Source organism: Primulina eburnea, chromosome 14 (assembly GCF_022965805.1).
Source record: "Primulina eburnea isolate SZY01 chromosome 14, ASM2296580v1, whole genome shotgun sequence".
NCBI classification, from domain to species: Eukaryota; Viridiplantae; Streptophyta; class Magnoliopsida; order Lamiales; family Gesneriaceae; genus Primulina; species Primulina eburnea.
In genome coordinates, this window is record NC_133114.1 from 24,223,358 (window position 1) to 24,247,469 (window position 24,112).

Genomic DNA, 24,112 nt, shown 5'->3' on the forward strand with positions numbered 1-24,112 from the left:
ATTTATTCTTGTTATGGATTTATATCATGATTTTGATATATGAGATGATTGTTTTGATATATGCTCTTATATTGTTTATATAATGGCATGTATACATGATTTATACTGGGATATTTATATCTCACCGGAGTTATTCGGCTGTTGTCTTGTTTGTATGTGTGCATGGCAACAGGTGGGCTAGGATCAGGGTCAAGAAGAGAACGAGGCTGGACTAGATAGCGTGGAGATCCGGGCTTTGAACCAACTTAGGATTCAGCACTGACTTGTAGTTGAACCTAGTCGGATTATTGTAGATCATACAATGATTGTATGTTATGTTTAATAAGTAATTTGAATCTAATTACATTATGTTTCCGCTGTTTATTTTTTTAAAAAAAAAAATTAGACCCTGTTTATTATAATTGTTTGAATTATTCCGAAAGACGATTAAGGAATGAATTAGCGTCCGGGTCCCCACAACAGGTGGTATCAGAGCATTAGGTTTCAGAGCTGTAGGTCCTTGAACTATAGGTTCCTTAGCACTGAGATAGAGAAGAGTGAGCGGGGTAGAATGAGTTTTCTTTCCTTGCATGTGGTTGCTAGCATGTGATTGATTATAATGTGGAATTACATTGTGTATGCTAGCATGATATTATGCTTTACTGCCTGGATTTATATGGCATATGATTGAATATAATGTTGAAATTACATTGTATATGCTAAGATTTCAGTATGTTTTTACTGTATATTAAGCTACATGTTACCTGAATATCTGAGTTGATTTGGTAATATGTATTATTTGGAACTGGATCAGAACCAATTCTTGATCAGAGGTAAGCTGATCAGGATTGAGATTAAGACGGATTTGTCTCCTGTTACTACTAACATCTGTGATTATCAGATATTCCTCCTAGAAGGATTCCAGAAAGGGGTAGTACTTCGTCTGATCAAATAGATGTATCAAAAACTCAGATGGAAATAAAGTTGAGAGAGTTCCAGTTACTGCAACCGCCGATTCTGAGTGGTATCGAGACGTCTGAAGGTTGTGAAAACTGGTTTGATGATCTAGAAATACTGTTCGATTTACTTGATTGTACAGATGAACAGAGAGTTAAACTGGTATTCCATCAGTTACGAGAGGCTGCCAGAAGTTGGTGGATTACAACCAAAGGAATACTAGAACTGCGTGGTACTGTGATCACATGGGAAGTCTTTAAAGTTGAATTTTATCGAAGATTCTTCTCAGGATTGTACCGAGAGGACAAGAAAGTAGAATTTGAGAATTTGAGCTAAGGTCAACTGAATATTGAAGGGTATGTTGATAAATTCTCTACTCTACTGCGTTTTGCTCCTCATGTAGCTGGGAATGATGAAGCTATAACGGCTCAGTTCATCAGAGGATTGAACTCAGAGATAGTTGCATTGATGAATATGCAGCGACCTTACCATTTTGCTGATGCCTTGAGTAGAGCGGAGACGAGTCTGATTAGACAACTAAAAAGGTTGTGTGCGGTGCAACCCCAGACACAGCGATCCCCTCTCCGATTTGATCGCGGTAGCACGAGTGGAAAGCAGGATTTGCTGAAAGCTCGAAAGAAGCCATTCAAGAAATTAGAGAGTGGTTCATCTAGCTCCAGCGGTTCTAGTCCGAGTTATACTGGAGTTTATTGCAGAAATTGCGGTGGAAGACATTCCACGGAGCAATGCCGGGGAGTAACTGGCAGGTGCAATATCTGTAAACAGCAAGGACATTTTGCTAAAGCTTGTCCACAGAGAGGTCCCCGAAGATGTCAGGGAGCAGAATCCTCTGGTGGGAGGGATCGAGAAACAGACCCAGGACACACATGATGATACAGTAACAGGTACTGATCCTTTATGATTATGTTGCATATGTATTGATGTATACTAATGCATTCCTTGTGATTATCTTTGACTGAGTTGCATTGATATATGTTGTACCTGTTGGGTCTGTGTTACTGTAGTATTGACCTTTATACCTTTTGGTAACGTTTGGTTGGGGTGATTGGGTAGGATAGATAATTTTATCCTACTCTATCCGGTGTTTGGTTGGGGTGATTATTTAACCAAGTCAATCCCTCCTATGAATGATTAGGTTATATTAGGTAGGTTAAAATAATACCTCCTCACCCCCTAGGATTATTTATCCCACTCTTAATACCTCCTATTTTTCCAATTTTACCCTTCTCCTAAATTCAAACTCACCACCACTTCCCGCCTAAAATCAAACTTACCACCACTTCCCGCCACCGACTGTCGCCTCCACAACCGCCGCCGGCCGACCACCGGTCGACGGTCGACGGACCGCCAACCGCCTGTTTAGCGACGGTTTGTAAAAAACCGTCGCAAATAGCGATGGTATTTTTTCAAACGGTCGCTAAATGTCAAATTTTTTAGTAACTAAAATAATTCAAAACCAGATCGGCGACGGTTTCTCCAAAACCGTCGCTAATAGCGACGGTTTTTAAAATCCGTCGCTAATTTCCGGAAACATTCCGACCGGCCACCGCCGTCGCGAAGGGGAAGGGCAATTTCGTCTTTTCATCCAAAAATTCAAAATTATCCTACACTTAAAAATCTTACCAAACATAATATTATTTTACACCATATATTACAATCCTACCAAAATCATTTTCTTTATGATTTACGTACTAATCATTAGTTTATCCTATCCTTCCAACCAAACGCAGCCTTTGGGGAAAAGAATCGATATCAGTGATATTCTGTGATATATCATATACTGCAGTAAGTTGAGAATAAGATTGAATTAGACTAACTTGTACTTGTATTGTCTGATGATGACTGCGTGATTGATATTGATATATCGAACAAGTACAGAGCTATTATAGAGTCTTGCCAGGAAATGGTAAGATTTGAACCTGAAATGGCCAAATAATGAATGATATACGGTAAGGATTCTTGATTTTGAATTCCTTGATATCCGTATTATATATGATTCGATGATTATCGAAAAGAATGGAGTAATTCCTCGTATATTCAGTTGATTACTGAAGATGAGCCTATCAGGGATTGATTTACTAGTAGCAGGAAGTTTGCTATAGTCTTGCAGATGAGATTTCAGGTTTGTCCTGTATCAGGGAGAGTGATTTCAGCCTTGATGTGATTCCAGGTATTGGTTTCATTTTAGAATTTCTTATAGACTGATATTGATTGAATTGAGATAATTGAGATATCAGTTGAAAGAATTTGTGAGGCCCGGGGCCGAAGAGGGCGGGGGGTGATCGCCGGTGCCATCAGTTGCACGGACAATGAGCGGCTCCTGGCAGGCTTCTAGGTGAAGGGAACATGAATGAACCGACCCACACGGGAATGAGAGGGATTCCGAGACTGGGCAATGTAATGGACTGAACAGTTGAAGAGGGCTTAAAAGATTTGATTGGTACTACTCATATCACGAAGGTGCATCTTCTTTTCGGTAGCTCATCACATAAGAACTCCACAGTTAAGCGTGCTTGACTTGGGGCAATTTTGGGATGGGTGACCTCCTGGGAAGTTTCCTAGGGTGCGTGTGAGTGAGGACATAAGCACGCTGGAAAGACTCGTCTTGGTACAGTGAGGACAGTCGTCGAATCTGGGGCGTTACAAGTGGTATCAGAGCCGACCTCTCTTAGTACGGTGTGGTTCGGGGACGAACCAAGCGGAAGCTGGTGGGCATGTGAGGCCCGGGGCCGAAGAGGGCGGAGGGTGATCGCCGGTGCCATCAGTTGCACGGACAATGAGCGGCTCCTGGCAGGCTTCTAGGTGAAGGGAACATGAATGAACCGACCCACACGGGAATGAGAGGGATTCCGAGACTGGGCAATGTAATGGACTGAACAGTTGAAGAGGGCTTAAAAGATTTGATTGGTACTACTCATATCACGAAGGTGCATCTTCTTTTCGGTAGCTCATCACATAAGAACTCCACAGTTAAGCGTGCTTGACTTGGGGCAATTTTGGGATGGGTGACCTCCTGGGAAGTTTCCTAGGGTGCGTGTGAGTGAGGACATAAGCACGCTGGAAAGACTCGTCTTGGTACAGTGAGGACAGTCGTCGAATCTGGGGCGTTACAGAATTACTGCCTGAAAGTTAGAGTTACATCTGATTATATGTTTCTCTGTAAAGTACTTCAGTTCCATTTATGGGTTGATAAATCCTGTGCTCGGAACTGTTCTGATGATTTTATGCTCGGTTTATCTATGACCTTTTGATATATTCGCAGCATATGATTGATTGAATTGAACAGTTGAAATGATATTGAATGTTCTGGGAATTGAGATTGTAATATACAAAATTGTTCGGATATGAATTTTGACTGTTACAGATTGTATTCAGAGTCTGTGATATCTGAAAATAGTATACTGATTGAGTATATCCCAGTGAGACGTGATCAGTGGCTGAAAACGACATTGAATATGGCAGAGGTTCAGAAGTAGCATAAATGTCAGAAATTGCGTTCTATGCAGTTATGAGATCAGTATTGCGTATTGATATTTTGAATCTGATCCGATATTATTATCAATTTGAGTCCGTATTTGATACCGATTGTTATGAACCGTTGAGCTTACATACAGTTCAGTCAAGTCAGAACTGATTTTGAAGATGAAAGCAGTTCAGAAGTTTGATCAGACTGTCCAGAATTTGATTTTGATAGTCAGAACCGAATACCAGGTAGGTATTTTTCTTTAATTTATCTTATTAGCTGATTTGTTTATGTCAGATATTCGAATTGGAAATGACAGGTATTGTCAGATGCACACAACAATAGATTCAGTACTATTCTGGTAACAGGAAATGTGTGATAATTCGAATAGACAGTTTTGAAGTAAACAGATGAAAATCAGTTATGTCAGAATTTGTATTGAAATGTCTAAATCGCTGACAGATGAAGACAGGCAGATAGAAACTTTTAGATTACTGATCTTGATTATTGATTTCTAAATAGAAATAGGAGTACATTTCTATGGATTGTGTGATGACACTACTGCAATCTGGCCAAGATGGTGATTGTGATTGAACGATTGTTCACATCTATACATGTTATATGATACAGGAAGAGGCACAGACATGACCAGATGATGGGGAAGTATGTCAGAAATGGAGATTAGATTGTATTGAATGCCAAAGTTGATTTTATCAGACTGTGATTTTCGTTTGATTTTATACTTTTGGCTGAATGTATAACATAATTTTTCATCTATGATTTATAGATTGACGGATAGTCGGAGTGAACTATCTTGATACTGGAGGATATCCAGGAAATGTAGTGCTGGATTATAGCACTAGTTGACATGATTCATTGTCATTTTTGAACTATTGTACAATAATAGCTACTAAACGAGTATTGAAATAGCTTGAGTTGAAGTATTGTACAGTGAAAACTGCTATTTTCCTTCTGATGGGAATGATATTGCAGTAATGCCTGAGATTGGAATTAATAGAAACAGAAATCTGATAAGAAAAATGGAACTGATTCAGAAGAAAATGGAAACAACTCAGAATAAAGAGATTAAATATGCTAACGTCGGACGATGACTGTTAGTATTTGAAGCCGAAGATTGAATATGTCTTTGACTGGGATTAACAGATAAGGATATTGATTGTTATGAGTTGATTGATTGGTATATACAGATGTTGTATAGCCATGGTTCTGAGGTTGATTCTATCACGAGTGATTTCATTGATATGAGATCATTAAAATTTCTGTAAGTCTCCTTCCTGTATCTGATTTGAGATATGATCTGATTATCTGTATAACACGAGTTGAGTGTTTGTGATTTCGGGGACGAAATCATATCTTAGAGGGGGAGAAATGTAATGCCCGGAAATTTAATCCTAGTAATCTATAATTATTGATATATAATTTGATATGATTATGAAATGATTAATCGGGACACGAAAATAAGACTACATGTGAAATTCGAGGAAGTTGGGCTGAGAGTGTGGCGCCCGAGCGGTGGTTTTTGACCGCCCGAGCGCCAATGTTCAACAGGAAAAATGTTCGGGCAGAAGATGCGGCGCCCGGGCGGTAGTTTTTGACCGCCCGAGTGCCAAGATGCAACACGCCGAGTGCTTGGACAGAGTATGCCGCGCTCGAGCGGTAGTTTACCACCGCCCGAGCGCGAGTCATGCAAAACGTAAAGAAACCACGTTTGTATGCAGGCGTGAGATGTATATATATATATATATATATATATATATATATATATATATATATATATATATATACACACACACACATACAAACGTTATTCAGAAATTGTAAGAAGAAAACCGAGGGAAGCTCTAGATTCTTACGCTTTTTTACTTCAATCCGCCCGTCTGATTTTGAATCCGAATACGGTATCGTGTTCCTATCAACGTAGGCTACAACTGGACGTAAGTTTTGCTACGTTTTGACGTGTTTTGAAGTTAGACTATTGTCAGAATTGAATAGGATTCATGTATGATGTTCTTGTCATATTAGACATCATAGAATTGAAGTCAGATTGAGAAACAGATTGATTATGTAATTGTTATGATTTTGGAGTCGATTTGACTGAGAATTTATATCAGATATGTATTTTTATTGAGATTATGACTGGTATCGATATTGATTATGAGTTCTGGTATTATATCTGTGATGTTCAGACTGACGGGGTTATCGGGACTGTATTGTTATACCGTCGAAACATCAGTTAATTGATATTGAACAGATTCGGTAGTGATTTTGATTATATGGTGATATCGTCGATATGGATTAGATCGTATCTCAATTGACATTGATCAGATTTTATTGTGATCCGAATATTGATCAGAACAGGTATTGAATTGAGTTGTTTATTGATACTATATCTGTTCGATATTGTTATTACCAGATTTGGGAATGGACCGAGATAGAGTCGGGACTTCTTCTTCTTCTTCTGAGCGAGAAGATAAAGGTATAATTCAATGTGTATTGGGACATCGACTCAAGTAGGATGTACTTGAGTTTTCCTAAATCACATACTTATTATTTGTTTATCATTGTGTTTAATGATTTGATTTAAATGCTTGTTCTATGGAGTTATAGGAGCATGCATTAGACGAGTAATCTTGTGACAGAAGTACCTGATAGTGGCGGGTAACCACGGGTACATTGCACGATGTCACAAGATATGGTGATAGACCATAGTCTATGACGGATGCGTCTGGACACTGGATGTTTGGTTATATCGACTTGGATAGAACTGGAGTCTTTTCTATTACTGTTTGTCGATATAGGAATGCCACATCTGGAAATCGGGATCCCTAGGCTAGGATTGAGTCTAGTCTGAATCGTGGAGTCACGAGTATTGTCGACAGATTGATATTGTTTACATTTCGGATTTTGATATGTATTACTGTTATCGGTTTCATGCTTTGTATTGAACATATGACTGCATGTTCTTTGATTTATACTGGGATAATTTATGTTCCTGAAGATGGTTCATGTCCCTTGATGACCCTGATATTGGTACATGTATAGAATATGATTTATTCTTGTTATGGATTTATATCATGATTTTGATATATGAGATGATTGTTTTGATATATGCTCTTATATTGTTTATATAATGGCATGTATACATGATTTATACTGGGATATTTATATCTCACCGGAGTTCTCCGGCTGTTGTCTTGTTTGTATGTGTGCATGGCAACAGGTGGGCTAGGATCAGGGTCAAGAAGAGAACGAGGCTGGACTAGATAGCGTGGAGATCCGGGCTTTGAAGCAACTTAGGATTCAACACTGACTTGTAGTTGAACCTATTCGGAATATTGTAGATCATACAATGATTGTATGTTATGTTTAATAAGTAATTTGAATCTAATTACATTATGTTTCCGCTGTGTATTTTTTTAAAAAAAATTAGACCTTGTTTATTATAATGTTTGAATTATTCCTAAAGACGATTAAAGAATGATTTAGCGTCCGGGTCCCCACACAAGGCATGATGGAAGGTATTACAATTACATGCCGACCTTTTCTTTGGACACAATGCAAAATTATAGTAGCGTGTTTTGCTTTTGCACAATTTCATAAGACGATATGATGCGACTGGATATATAATTGAACAACTAGATAATATTGATGATTTGCAAGAATCAAGTAAGATGAAGAAAATGATCATGTCTATGATAGAAATACAAAATGAAATGAACTAACACAAGACAACATTAGACAAATAAAAAAAGTGAGAGATGATATAAGAAATTAGCTGTCAATACAACGTCGACATTAAAATAAGATTTTATATAAATAATTTATAGCCAATGGAATGTGGGAAACTAACAATTGTTTTTAATTTTTTTTTAGATTTCAATATGTATGGATGGATATTGTTATGACTTATAAATTTAATGTGTTATTTAAATTTTTTTATATTTATAGATTACATCTAGAGAAGTATAATAGAAAAATTATCTCAATTAATAAATAAAAAACACTTCAAATTAATTCATCTAAACAAATTTTATGAATTAAAATTTTTTTTAATCTATTTATCCAAAAACAAAAATAGCACAACTTTTACTTAAAAACAACACTTTCAAGAGAAAATTTGAAAAAAAAAAACATTTTTTCAAGTAAAAAACTATTTAAACTAGAGTGGGTTTCATGTGAGATCGTCTCACGGATCTTAATCTGTGAAACGGGTCTACCTTACCCATATTCACAATAAAAAATAATACTCTTAACATAAAAAATAATATTTTTTTATGAATGACCCAAATAAAAGATCCGTCTCACAAATACGACCCATGACCATCCCCCACGAGTTTTTGTCAAACTAAAGGGGCTAAAAAATGGGCAATAGTATTAACCTATTAACCCCCGCATCGGCCGTTGCTGCGAGTTTTCATTCATTCTTCGATGTCGTACAGAGGCAGAGGAAGAGGAAGAGGTCGCGGCGGCGGCTTCGGCTTTCGCCCGGCCAAGCAAGTGTCTTTTGAATTATTTCCGGTAATCTCCACTCTCTGTTTACTTAAATTTTTGCTAAATTATACCGTAACTTTATATCTTGTAATTTTAGGAAATTGAGGGTTTAGGGAAGGCGGAGTACTCGGCTGAGCATTTGCGGTTGATTCAGTGGGGTCACGAATTGCAAAAGTTTTGGAAGAATTCCCCCTATTATGTTAAAGATAAAGATAGCAGCCAACGAGACGAGGAGAGTGAGTTTTCTGCTTCAATTTTAATGGTTTATTAATAGTTTGTTCAGCTGGGAAAGAAAATACTGTCCCTTGTTTTGTATGTGTAATTTCTATATGGGAAGCAGAAAATATCCGATTCTCAAAATTGTGTAATACATGAATTTATTATTTCTGATCATGTCGCTTTGAGCATCCTTGATCGTAGCTTCATTTTGTAGGAAGTTTCGTCGCATTTTTTTCTTGAAAAATTCGTAACATCTTTTATTGCTTATTCAAATGGTTAATTGGATTAGCTCTTATATCTTCTCCAGCGAATGGTTGCAGGAGAGCAGCAGTCATACATAGAAAGGTATTCCGATAGGAAGTCTCAAGCGATAAAGGTTAAGTCACGACTCTCGGACTATATGGAATTGAGTCCAGGTTATTTTCCTGGAGAACTAGCTATAGGTATATACTCTTACCTGTTCTGGAAAGCCCCGTAGCTTCTTTTTTTGCTAAATGTCTTCACATATTCATTTTGTTATGAATGAAACAGGTGGGAAGAAGGGAAAGCGTGCTGTCAAGAGAGTAAGATGGACGGTAGCGTCGGGTATGATGGGAACAAATATTGTCTTTTCTCTCTTTTTTTGGAATTTTACAATTGCATGAAATTTGTGAACACGTGAAAAGGAAGAATTTTTTCAGTTTTTGGGATTTGGAAATGGTGATCTTGCAGCTTATTATGTACCAAGCCTGTATTATTTGTATCTTTGTTAATCTTGACTCCATAAAATTAGAGTTAGGAGATGCTTGATTCAGGTTTTTATATACTTTTAAGTTTTAACACTGGGGCTTGGGTGGTGATGGTGGGCAATGCTGGTTACTTTGAGCCAAACTTAGATTGTTGGTAGAGCAGGGGATCAATTTTCATGTCTGTGCAGTTGCAATGGAGAGTTGGTTGCGGAAAAAATAATAGTGAAGCAAATTGAATGGTGTTGTTTTCCCCAAGGTGTAGGTGTTATTCTATTCCAATAGTATGATGAACTTACTCTCCTTATTCTTTGCGATAATTAATGTTGTAATCTATGAGTTGGTTATGGTATTGTCATCCATATTCTTTTTTTTAGGCATGATGAATGAACGTTGGTTTATTTCTGTCTTTTTTTAGTGACTTTATGGTTCATCGACAGATTTGCAAGAACAAGATCCAATTGAGAAGTTTTTACAAAATAATAAGGTATATTCTCCCATTGCACCTGAATTTCTATTTAATATTTCCTAATTTCAATATTGTTTTTATGTCGCAATGTTCATGGTTCAGGACCAAGAAGGCGATGACAAGAAAGAAGACGAAAATGAGGAAGAAGATGAAGAAAACAATGATGAGGATGAAGAAGAATACAGTGATGAGGGAGATTATGAACAAGTATGCTACATTGCTTTGATTTATCCTTTTCAGTGATTTTTTCCTAATTTAAGCCAACAAGCTTCTATAATGAAGTGCATGGTAGTATCTCTGGGGCAATCTAATTTTTCTAGAAGATCTCCTGAGTTCAACCATTGGAGTTTGCGGGTATTCTTCATCTTGTGCAACTGCTTCTTCATGTTCTTGGTTACTGCTTTTCAACTCATTCACGGAAATATCTATCAAAGACACTTTATCTGTCTTTTTAACTTCAGGGCATTCATCTCTAGCTCCAATGCTTGACCTGTCCTTGTACAATACTTGCTCATTGAAGATTACATATCTTGTCCGAATGATCTTCCGATTTTGGTCATCCCAAAACCGATAAAGAAACTCATTTTCTCCATAACCGATAAAGGAACACTTTATAGATTTCGGATCAAGTTTTGTTCTGCTAACTGAATCAATATGAACATATGATATACATCCAAACACTTTCAAGGAAGAAATGTTTATTTTCTGCAGTCAAGCGGTACGCTGTAGTGTTAACGACATCAACCCATAATGATTTTGGTAATCCAGACTGCAATCTCATGTTCCTAGCGCGTTCATTCAAGGTTCTGTTCATCTTTTCAACTACATCATTTTGTGATGTGAATTAGGAATGATTTTCTCCATCTTGATCCCGTTTTGTGCACGATATTTCTTGAACTCATCATCTTCTCATCTTCATATTCACCACCATTATAAGACCGTAAGACTTCACCTTCAAGTTGGTCTCATTACCAATCACGGCTTTCCATTTTGCCCCTTAAACATCAGACTTATTTTTCAGAAAATAAACCCAAATTTTTCTGCTCGAATCGTTGATAATTGTGACATAATATCTTAAGCTTCCAAGGGATGTCACAGGAGATGGTCCCCATACATCAGTATGAACCAGCTTTGCTGCTTTCGGCTCTCTACCGACTTTTGGAAAACTCACTTTTTCTGCTTTCCAAAGATGCAACTTTCACATAGTTTATGTTCAACTGTCTTTAATTCTGGTAGCTTCCCATTTGATACAAACATCTTCATTTCATTCTCACTCACATGCCCAAGTCTACAATGCCATAGACTTGAATTAGCTCCAATATCCGCATTTGCTAATGTATCTCTGCAACTGGAAGCCATATAAGGTGTTTCAATTTTCTTTCCTCGAGCAACAATCAGGGCTCCTTTGTTCACTTTCCAAGAACCATCGCCAAAGGTCACATTAAGGCCATCGACTGTCACACTGAGATCAGATATCGTGTCAATTTTGGTACATGCCTTGCTTTGTTGATTTTCCATATAGATCCATTTGACATCTTGATATGGACATCACTCATACCAGCTATTTCCAAAGGTTTTCCATCTGTCATGAAAACTTTTCCGTATTCACCAGCAATGTAATTATCGAATACATCACGATTACAAGTGGTATGGAACGAATTTCCTGAGTCCATAAAAAAAAGCAATTGGGATGAAGCGCTTTTAGTGAGAGAATTTTTTGAAAATGCTCTCTCCCCCCTCCAAACTTTTTTCAATCGTACTTCTTCATCGTTCGTCCTCCGATCTCAACTACTAAAATTTGTCGGTCGTACCTTCTCCGTTCACCGGCGCCGGCGTCCGGCTGTCGGCGATCTTTTATATCTTCTTTTATAATGGCATTTTCGGTCCAGCTGTGCTTTGCTCCACGGCCGACTAGAGCATAACATTTTCTTTACTAGGGTTTCGGTATTCGTCGATCTTTTCTTCTTCCTTTGCTTTCCTTCAGTTTTTCCCCCGTATTATTTCTCGTTCCTCTCTCAGACCGGCTACACTTCTAGATATATCGCAATGCCAGCTAGGGCCAGTGGGCTTACGTCTTCAGTGCTTCGGAAAAACAGTAGAGACGAAGGGGTTAAGATCGAGTTCAAATGGTTCTCGGTTAAGTGGGCAAACAGAGGAGGCTCGGTTCATTGGACTGAAAGAACTAGGAATGCGACTTACTACCTAGACTTGGATCGAAGCGAGGCTCGGTGGTTCAGTTTAAAAATTAGAAACTTCATTAGTATTCCTCATTCATGCACGGACTTCTACCGTTTCAGGGGATGCAATGCAACGATCGTAGTCCATAGATTTGTCAACAAAAGAGGAATGTTCCTGGAAATTTCTAGACTTAGCAATCAGGGGAAGAAACAGATCATTATCATACCCAGTGGTTTTAAGTTCCAAGGATGGATCAGGATTTCAGATATCCTTATAAAATTATTGTCAGGGAGTCAATCGACTTTGGGTCACAAGCAGGTTGAGCATAGCAACAAGCCTAATACATTATCAAGGAACATGAAGAAAGTTAAGATAGGAGATCGGGCACCTTTTCAAGACCAGTCTACGGAAACGGTTGCCACATATTGCAAGTCTTCGGAAACAAATTGGGATGAGGCCATTATAATCATTAGAGGCAGGGTGAACGTGTCTTGGGATCAGGTCGCGAAGGTTATAGGTGATGATGTTAAGAGGAGAATCGAAATTCATCCTTTCCAAACAAACAAAGCGGTTTGCTGGCCTGCTCATCGAAAAGAATGGGAACACTTTACCCATTTAAAAAGAGGTTTCTTCGATGGAGGAGTGGCTTTGGATTTCGAGAGGTAGAGTTCTGAAAACATTGTAAATGATTCGGAACAGCTGGATCAAGATTGCAGGGTTACCTTGGCATTTATGGACTTATGACGTTTTCAAGGAAATAGGAGAGCAATGCGGGGGCCTTTTGGAGATCAGTAAAGACACTAGTCTCCTTCGTGATCTAGCTGCTGCGAAGATTAAGGTCAAAGGAAAAAGAGATGGATTTATTTCAAACCGTATTATGTTGAATATCAACGGGGTTCCTAAGGATTTCAATATCACCGTTGTCAATTTCGATCGCAATGCTTACGACCTCTACGTTAAACAGACTTACGCTCAAGCTCTGATAAACGGGAAAAGGATTTTGGGTAGAGGGGAAAAAAAGAACATTTGCAGAAATTGGTCGGAATCTGGAGAACCAACTATGAGCAATTTGAATCGAAAAGCAGAGGTGAATGAAATAGGGTGTACAAGCAGAGCAGCGGACTAGCTTAATGAATCTTCAATGAAGGCAGCCAATCCTAAAGATAGAAAAGTGGATAAAATATTGCATAAAATATTGCAGCGGATCTCACCAAAAAAACCCGAGGATTTTACTAGCTCTCCTATACATTCTTTGTCCATCGGAATTGGGGAGGATAATGATCTTCACAAGTCAGTCGAAGAACATCTTTCACCTAATATTCCAGTAGGGCAGAATGACGCTTCAAACTTCAACCACTCGATCTCAAAGACTGCGGGGGAAGTTTTGGTAGGGGAGACAGTCGTTAACAACGAACTGGAGGACTTGACCAAGAAAGGAGAGTGCGAGTTTGACGACACACACGACTTTGATCTTGAGCAACCTGAGGATGACCAATGGGATGAGGGATTTGTATCTTCGGATTCAGATAGCATCTTCTCCTCTCAAGCAGAGATGCAGATTAATCATGAATCTGTAGATATGGATTTACAGCAGCTGTTTCAGATAGAAGAGGAGAAGCAGAAAGATAACCAAACGTCGATTCAAGGTAACATTGATCCAATTGGGGGTAAGGCACTTTCTTGTTTTCCGTATTCAAATTCAAAGCTCCCTTTTTTTCTTCATTCTTTTTTCCCCGCGTCTTTTATGGCTTTGGGTCAGTCTAGTGGGTTTTTAGGAGGGGGTCAATCATTTACTCCTGACAAGTTGGGGTCCGAGAGAGTATACCAGCAAAGTTTGGATGAAGCAGAAGGAATCATGGCTCAATTAACACCACAGAAAGATTGTACTTCTTTCAGAAGTGAAAAGGTTGCGATCAAATCCATGGGTAAGCTTAGCAGAGAACTTGTTAGATTGCACAGCGGGGTTAACTATGAGAAAGGATCGGCTTCGAAGGGTCCCACTCGTCTGTTATGAAGATTTGTTCATGGAACATTAGAGGGGGAGGTTCATCTCGCAGAAGGGCCTTAGTAAGAACATTAGTGCGAAAAGAAAACCCAGACATTGCAGTCTTCTTAGAAACCAAGAGCAATACAGTTGATAGGCGATTTGTTTCCAGTCTTTGGAAGTCTAGATTTGTAGATTGGGTGTGTTTACCAGCTGCTGGAAGATATGGTGGAATCATAGTTCTGTGGGATCCTAGAGTGATTGAGGTTTGTGATAATTTGATCGGGAATTACTCGGTATCAATTCAAATCAAGCGCAGGGATGATATTTTGTGGTGGTTCTCTGCTGTTTATGGGCCGTGTAATCCGAGGCATCGAGAATTGTTTTGGGAGGAATTGGCAGGCTTGAATTCAATATGTGGAGTCAGATGGTGTGTAGGAGGCGATTTCAACGTGGTTCGCAATTTGAATGAAAAGTTGAATAGCAACTCGCTCACCACAAGTATGCAATGCTTGATGCTCTCATTGAGGAGTTGTGCCTTCACGATCCGCCTTTATTGAATGCTAAATACACTTGGTCCAACTTCAGAGTCAATCCAATTTGTAGCAGATTAGACAGGTTTTTGTTATCTGAGGCATGGTTAGCTATCTTCCCAACGCACCGACAGATGGTGCTTCCAAGAATTACTTCTGATCATCACCCGATAGTTTTGGACACGAAGAGACTCAAATGGGGACCTTCACCGTTCCGATTTGAGAACGTATGGTTAACACATAAAAATTTTCATCAGTCATTAGCATCGTGGTGGAACGCTTAGAATTTTCAGGGATGGGCAGGCTACAGATTTATGAGGAAACTTAGAGAAACAAAAAAAAGGGTCTCAGAATGGAATAAGGAATTCTTCGGTGACGTTAACATCAAGTTTAAAGAGCTACAATTCATGGTTTCCCAACTAGATGAGAAGGAGGAAACAGGTGTTTGGTCAACTCAACTAAAAGAGCAACGTAGGGATGCGAGAAGTGAGCTGGAACTACTAACTATACGAAAAGTGCAAATGGAAAGTCAAAAATCTAATGTCAAATGGCTCACTGATGGGGAACAAAATACCAAGTTCTTCCATTCCTTGCTGAAAAACAGAAGAAATAAAGCACTGATAGAAAAGATCGAGTTGGATGATGGGTCATTGCTTACAGACGAATCGGAGATAGAGAAGGCCATTATAGAATATTACAAAAAACTGTTCAGGAAATCAGAGCAAGTTGAATCGGGCATAGAGGGATTGGAATGGATGTCCTTAAGTCCAGAGGATGCAACGAATCTGGAAGTGCCTTTTTCCGAGGAAGAGATTAAACGTGCGGTGTTTCATTGTGACGGAAACAAGGCACCGGGACCTGATGGTTTCAGTCTAGCTTTCTTTCAAAAATGTTGGGCTACGGTTAAGGGTGATCTGTTACATGTTTTCGATGAATTTTTCACGGATGGCATCGTAAACGGGATAACAAACGAAACATACCTGTGTCTCATCCCAAAAAAACAAGAGACAAAGAAAATCAAAGACTTTCGACCGATCAGTTTAGTAACCAGCATGTACAAAATTTTATCCAAAGTCCTAGCAAACAGACTGAAAGAGGTGTTGAGCAAAACGGTGGCGGAGAACCAGTGTGCTTTCATCCATGGCAGACACATAACAGATTGTTGCCTTATCGCAAATGAAGTGGTTGAGGAATATAGAAGGAAAAGGAAACTAGGTTGGATCTTGAAAGTTGACTTCGAAAAAGCCTACGACAATGTAGATTGGAGTTTCCTAGATTTCGTGTTGGAAAAGAAAGGCTTTGGAGCTAAGTGGAGGAAGTGGATTAAGGGTTGCGTTTCGAATGTATCATATTCTATATTCATTAATGGGCGACCGAGAGGTAAGTTCAAAGGAGAGAGAGGTCTCAGACAAGGAGATCCGCTATCACCATTCCTTTTTAATTTGGTGATTGACAGTTTAGGGAGTATGGTCGATCAAGCTAAATCCACAAACACTGTTAGAGGCCTTGAGGTTGGGAGAAATAAAGTACAAGTGTCACATATTCAGTTTGCGGACGACACATTATTCCTTGTTCAAACAGAGCAACATTTGATGGCAGTAGTCGAAATCCTCAAGCTTTTTTGCACAAGATCAGGGTTGAAGATAAATTTCGAAAAGAGCTCATTGCTTGGATTGAACCAATCGGATGTTACAGTAGAGAACACGGCAAGAACAATTGGATGCAAGATGGAAAATTGGCCTATCAGATACCTTGGTGTACCTTTAGGAGGAAACCCAACCAAGTTGGAATTTTGGATGCCGGTCATTCCAAGATGTCCACTAAGTTGGCTGGATGGAAAAAGGGTTTCCTTTCAAGAGGTGGTCGTCTAACACTGATTCAATCGGTTTTAAGTGCTTTGCCCACTTATTTTATGTCTTTATTCAGGGTTCCCAACCGAGTGGCAAAGATTATGGAAAAACTATTGAGGAATTTCTTATGGGACGGAACTGATGGAGATTCGCACTGTCATGTCATTAATTGGAATCAAGTTAGCAAACCGAAAGAACAAGGTGGACTAGGACTAGGTAATTTACTTCTAAGGAACAAAGCACTACTCGGAAAATGGTGGTGGAGATGTGCAATTGAGGAAAGACCGTTGTGGAAACAAGTTGTTGGCAGTATTTATGGAGTACAAAGTAACGGCTGGGACTTGAGTGAGGCAAGGAATTCGACGTTTAGAAGCCCATGGAAATATATCTCTCGGACTCATTCACTTTGCTGGCATTTGATTGGCTCGGTTATTAAGGGTGGCAATTTATTGAGGTTTTGGGAGGATAGATGGGTGGGTTTGTCTCCTATGAAAGAGTGTTTTCCTCTTCTTTATTTTCTTTCAGAGTCTAAGAACAAAACAGTTCATCATTTTTACTCGGTCCCCGACAGTTTAGGTCTATCTCCAGTTCAATGGGAGGTGAGTTTTAGAAGAGGGTTGAATGATGCTGAATTGGAAGAGTTCACAAATTTATCTGGGGTGTTACATTCGGTTAATTTGAGTGTGGGGGTTAGGGACTTCAGGGTTTGGTTAGGAGATCCTTCGGGTCTTTTCTCAGTTAATTCTTTTTACTCTTCTTTTTCAACATTAGTTCTAACCCAACTTTTCCTTTCATCGCAAAAATCTGGAAAGTGCCAATCCCACAAAAGGTGAAAGTGTTCTCGTGATAGTCGCGTTGGGGAAATTGCAGACGAACGACAAATTGCAGATTAGGAATCCTAATCATGAATTATGTCCTCAGTGGTGTGTATTGTGCAAAAAAGATATTGAAAACCAGGATCACATTTTGGTTCATTGCTCTTACACGACAAGTATTTGGAACAAAGTCATGCAACACTTGGGATTTGAATGGACCTTTCCTTTGAATTCAAGCGATATGTACCTTATGGATCATTGCTATCTCAAAGGAAAAAGCCTAAACCAGTTCTGGCTGATCATAATCCATTGCTTATTTTGGTCGATATGGCTGGAACGAAACAACAGAATATTCAGCGACATAGAAGAGAATTCAGAGAATCTGTGGGAAACAATTAAGATCAGAGTGGCAAGATGGACAGTTGCGATTCCGGCTTTTAACCATTTACTGTTAACAGATCTTGTTAGGGATTGGTGTTTTATCTCATGTTGATTATTGAAAGATGAAGCTTTCATCTTTTTTAATTAGTGGTTTTTTGTGGATGGCTTGTCCACTTCCTATTGTAATCTTTGACTAAATATTATCAATATATATTAGTTTCTTATCAAAAAAAAAAAATTTCCTGAGTCCATAACCCAAGAATCAACCGGAATTTCCATGAATACTAATAAAGCATCATGTATCTCCTCAGTAACAACATTAGCATTGTTCTTTATTGATTTGCAGTTCTTCTTCCAATGATCAGTCTCACCACAACTCCAACACTTCAAATTCTTTTCAAGGTGTTTGTCCTTTTCATTTCCTGATTTGGATTTACCATGCCCGGTTAGAACTCTTTTCGCAACTCGTGCCACTGCATCTGTTCTTGAGATTTAGAGCCTATCTCGATGATGTTCCTTCACGTTATTACATCTTGCGAACTTATTTGGCAAGAATTTGATCTCTGAAATAATTGAATTGTAGTTTTCTTTTGCCAACAGAGTTGCTAACCACTGCCCGTATCAGTTCTCAAATATTTGGTAAAGACGCCAAAAGAACTAGTGCATAAATCTCATCATTAAAATTAATTTCAACCGATGTTAGCTGACAAACATTTGTGTTGAACTCATTGATGTGTGCAACCGCCGAAGCATCTTCTCCTGTCTTCAAGTTGAATAACTTTTTCATGAGGTGTACTTTGTTGTTTGCTAATGACTTTTTGTATATATCTGACAAAATGGACATCATCCCCTCTGTTGTTTGTGCCTCCGTCACATCGTGCCTCCGTCACATCGTGCCACGTTCTTCGTTAGGATCAATCGTATCACACCTAGCACATGACGGTCAAAGAGCTTCCATTCATCAGTCTCCATCTTTTCCGGCTTCTTTCCTGATAGAGGTTGATGCAGCAGCTTCTTGCTATACAGATAATCTGTTTTGTAACCGCTTGGACGAAAATTATGTTTCGTAGAGCTAGTTGATACCAGGTCCCGATCGATCTTCTCCAGCCACCGCTTCTCTAGCCTTAGCGAAAAGTCTCAAGAAGATTTTTTAGGTTAGGAAGATCAGATAAAGCTGCAACCACATAGCATACTCAGAATTCTTAATTTACAACAAAGCTCTAATACCAGTTGTTGTGGAATATACCGAAGTGATTGTCACGAAGGTAATATAACACCATAAATGCTGGATAAAATAATCAACAAAAACACAAAGTTACGTGGTTCACCCAATATAAGTTACGTTCACAGAGCTATTGCAAATCTTTATTATAAGAAGAAAACTAACACTCGATATCTCGCAATCTTAATTCGAGTATAACCGAGAAAATAATTTCTCAAACTTACTCAACAAAATAGCGCTCAATCTTTTCCAATAACTTGATTTGCTATCTTGAGCTTGAGAAGTTTTGAAGAAAGCTTCCGATGGTATGATTAAAAAGAAGCAAAAAGCCACCTATTTATATGTGCAAACTATGGTGTGATCTCATGCAAGGTTTTCCATCAAATACGACATCTGGTCAAGAAAGTTTTGTTGCATGTGTTTTTTTGACTTTTTCTCATCTACCATCTCATCCACTTAATATTTCTCTCACTTAAAGACTTGATTTCAATTATGTATTCGCACCATCAATTCAACAACTCATATTTCCTTTTGTTCTGACTTATGACTGCATATCGGCTGGATTTTTACTTCCAGGCATAGCTGTCAAGGGCGCAAGGCACACAAGGGCCCTGAAGCCTAAGGCGCAAGGCGAGGTGATCGCCTTACCGAGCAAGGCACACATTTTTAATTTTTTTTAAAAAAATATTTTTATTTTAGAATATGAAATATTTAAGTCACAATGTCACACAAAACAAAAAATAATTAATAAATTCATAGTAATGAGTAACATGATTAAAACTCTTCAATCATCCAAATCTAATTCATCTTTTTCCATCGAATCATCAGAGTCCTCACAACTTTTGGACTTGTATTCTTCTTCATCTTCATCACTTTCTTGATTAACATCAATTTCTTCTTCCTTTTCATCCAAAAGATATGAAATCGATAGTTTTCTGGTTATTTTGGATGTAGATGCCCTTATCTCATTCTCCTGTTCAGCGATCTCTTCATCTGATTCTGACGTTGGAGCGTTGGTTTGCTAGGGTTTGGACTTTTTGTTTTAAACAAGTAATTTTTTTTTAAAAAAACAGAGAAGTTGCAACTTCTCTGTTTTTTTTTTAAAAAATTCTCTCAGGCGTGCTGAGTGAACTTCCAAGGATTTCTTCTGCAGCACCCAAATCCTTCATAACAAATTCTTTTGATAACTCTTTCTCGAGTTTATCAATCTCCTTCATAATAGCTTCTAATATCAACATATCATCTAAAAAAAATTCTCTCAGGCGTGCTGAGTGAACTTCCAAGGATTTCTTCTGCAGCACCCAGATCCTTCATAGCAAATTCTTTTAATAACTTTTTTATCGAGTTTATCAATCTCCTTCATAATAGCTTTCAATATCAACATATCATCTACATATAGTAGTAGAATGATATAAGAACCATCAAGCTTCTTAACATAACAACAATGATCATTTTGACACCTCATGAAACTATTAATACTCATGAATCCATCAAACTTGTTGTACCACTGTCTTGGTTCTTGTTTGAGACCGTACAAGCTCTTTAGAAGTTTGCACACCATGTTTTCTTTCTTCATACTTCAAATCCTATGCTTCTTTCAAATAATTTCTTTCATTCAAGTCATCATGAAGAAACAGTGTATTTACTTGTAACTGATTTAGATGCAAGTCTTCTTTAGCCACTAATCCAAGTGCAGTTCTGATAGTGGTTAACTTCACACTGGAGAGAAAATCTCAGTTAAATGTTTTATTTTTGTTGAAAACCTTTTACAAGTCTTGTCTTGTACTGCTTGCTGTCATCATGTTCTTTTAATCGGTACACCCACTTGTTATGCAAAAAGAAAAGATTGATATAAAAGAAAAGCAGATGGAAGGAAGAGAATTCATGAAGAAGACGGAGAGAATACCAAAGAGGGGAAATTGGAAGACATGGAAAATACAAAGACAAAAAATGCTGAAATAGAAGAAAATATCACAATAAAAAAGGAATCAGAAAATATAGAAGAAGATAAAGAAGAGAAATTTGAAATTTCTGAATATGAGTTTTTAAATATCAACTTGTGATTGATTTTTTTTTTTTTTTTTTTTTTTTTGATAAGAAACTAATTTATTAATAATAAGAGCTTAAATTCTAGCACATTGCATGATTTGAGGACGAATCTTGTTGAAGGAAGGGAGAATGATGTGATCTTTACTATGATAAACAAGCAAATTAATGGTGGAACATTGAAGTACCTTGATTCTTATATATTGAACATGATAAAAGAAATTCGAGATCAAGAGATTGGAAATTGAATAAATTCAAGAAGTTGAAAGAATATGTTTGGAAGTTTAAATTATCTATTTAATTTTGGTTATTAATTAAGTTCATAAGTCCACGGGATGTTGAATTCCATAATCTAGAACTTTTACCTTGATTAGGATTCTTGTGTTTTACAAGTTCGTAAGTCAAACGACTGTTGGATTCCATAATCTAGAGAGTTTACCTTAATTAGGATTATTGTAAGAACACTTTGTGGTGTTTGACGATTGTTATTTGTTTTTCAACTGGGTTTCCAGTGACTAGTTCTTTGGAGGTGTAGTTAATTACAATTGTTGTTTTGCGTTATTTTTGTTGCTAAACTTTAGAGTTTAGAGGTGGAAATACGAAGCTTGAGTCAAAGAAGATAGGGACGGTTCAGTGAATTCTTGTTGTATGTAGAATCGAACGCATGCGTTTAATATATTTGTGTTTGTGTTTCTCCTGCTTAAAAGAAATCATATCAGAGTCTAGTTTAGTAGTGGATTTCACGAACACTTGTTTCAAAGATTGAGACCTAGTTTTTACAAGAATTCTTGTTGATCATTGAATTAAGGGCATGAGTGACATCAATTTCGTGTTTGATTTTTCATGCATCCTAGTTTTTACAAGAATTCTTGTTGATCATTGAATTAAGGGCATGATTGACATCAATTTCGTGTTTGATTTTTCATGCATATAAGGATTCAAATCATTCTATCTTTTTCATGCATATGAGGATTCAGATCATTCTATCTCCTGTAATGTTTTGGAGATTATATCAGAATTGGTTTTACATAATTTTGACTATTTCATGTTAGAGGAATTGCCTGAGACAAAATAATATGGTTTGAATGATTGATGCTTCCTTAAAGTCTCCGAAATGTATCATAAATAGTTGATACTTCTCGAGTCATTGGCTAACAGCTTCGCGGTTTTACAGGGTGAATATTTTGATGATGATGAAGACGACTACAATTTGCCTGAATCCGACGATGGTATACATATACATAATACATCGTATCTCTCATGCTTTCCGCTATTTTTCTCCCTTTGTTGGTTTCATTTCTCAGTACATGCAATAATTCTTTTCGTCAACAACCATTAAAACATATTTTCCTTTGCTATCTGATGCATCTACGTTGTTAAATTTGTGATGTTGCAGAGGGCCCAACTTACTGATTTCTGATTTGGTGACGGATGTCTTCTCCTACTTGGGGTCGTTGCGTGTCAGTTTAAGTCCTATACGTCTTGTTTACATTGAGCTTCACATATATTTGATTGTGTACTTATATTTATGTTTCTATTGCTTCTTATCTGCATCCAAATGTTGTTGAACCAAAGAACAATGATAATTTCTGACCCACCATGCATATTATGCTTGGTTAGTACAGCAACTCAAGTGACTTTTTCCAAATGTTACCTACCAGCTGTTAACATACAACAAACAGTACATGTTATTTCAATTTTTGCCTATGTAGTAGTTGTATGCATTTCTTGTGGACTTCGTCGGTGGAATCTATCCTTTCATCATATGTTTCAACCCTATTGCTCTCTGCATAGTTTTACAAGGGTTGTGCTATTGCTTAAATATTATAAAGTTTGATCAAATTCAACGAAATACCGTAAAAATGGGTGATTTAAAATAAATCTAATAAAATATAGGTAATAACAATGCAGTATGTGGAACATGGAAACATAATGGGTTCTCTCTTAGTGTTTTGTTTTATAACAATAAGAATATATGAGATGATATGTGAATTAAGTTATCTTAAATGTATTAAACGTTACTCAAGTCATATATCTATAGCCTTAAGCACCTTATAAAAACTGCTAAGGAGGACACCATCTTTTTTCCAGTTTTACCCTTATATGCTACTAATATTACACTTTTGTTTTTTGTTTTTTGTTTAATTTCAACACACATTTTTATTTTTATTTTTTTATTTCAATCATTCAAATATCAATTTAGTCCCTCCATAATTTGTCAATTTTCACTTTAGTCCATCGATAATGATAAAAAAGATTGTACACACGCAACGCGTGTGCAGAGTAACTAATGTTTAGAATAATTGGTGTGCTTTAGTTGCGCAACCGAACTTAAATTTCTCCTTTCTAATTAAAATGAGGTTGGTGTGCTTTAGTTGCGCAACCGAACTTAAATTTCCCCTTTCTAATTAAAATGAGGTGAGTAGGGTCGAATTTAAAGAGAACAGAAGAAAACAATAAAAATGGGGGGTTTGTTTGATAAAAATTAATTAAAATATAAAACTAATTTAGCATGCAAGAAGAAATAAACAATCAATAACTAATAAAATGTAAAATTTGATACTACCAAGCTTTGATTCAAGTGGGTTCCACTGCTCAATTGTATCACTGTTTATCAGCTAACATATTATTTATTTATGCAGTTACAGGTAACTAACTTTAAAATTATATGGATAACCAAACACAACCTCTAGTCAAGATTTATCAATAACTAACTGAGCACGATAGCTTTCCATATTAGTTAAAAATAACATTTTCG

The 24,112-nt window shown here is 37.5% G+C and overlaps 2 protein-coding genes across 3 annotated transcripts; both read left to right on the top strand.

Annotated features, from left to right (window-relative positions):
* Positions 1-8,789: 8,789 nt before the first annotated feature.
* LOC140812153 (uncharacterized) lies at positions 8,790-23,128 on the top strand. 2 transcript variants are annotated; one of them, XM_073170366.1, is made up of 8 exons: positions 8,790-8,959; positions 9,030-9,168; positions 9,459-9,594; positions 9,683-9,736; positions 10,317-10,363; positions 10,448-10,552; positions 22,529-22,583; positions 22,751-23,128. In XM_073170366.1, exons 2-8 carry the CDS (start codon positions 9,130-9,132, stop codon positions 22,765-22,767), a joined length of 453 nt encoding a protein of 150 aa, XP_073026467.1. In that variant the 5' UTR covers positions 8,790-8,959; positions 9,030-9,129; the 3' UTR covers positions 22,768-23,128. The 2 variants fall into 2 exon arrangements, with proteins under 2 accessions (XP_073026467.1, XP_073026466.1); XM_073170365.1 differs by having other exon boundaries at positions 9,472-9,594.
* Positions 13,665-15,307, top strand: LOC140812295 (uncharacterized). Its single transcript, XM_073170527.1, has 2 exons — positions 13,665-14,169; positions 14,299-15,307. The coding sequence occupies exons 1-2, from the start codon at positions 13,665-13,667 to the stop codon at positions 14,535-14,537; spliced, it is 744 nt and encodes a 247-aa protein (XP_073026628.1). The 3' UTR covers positions 14,538-15,307.
* Positions 23,129-24,112: the final 984 nt, after the last annotated feature.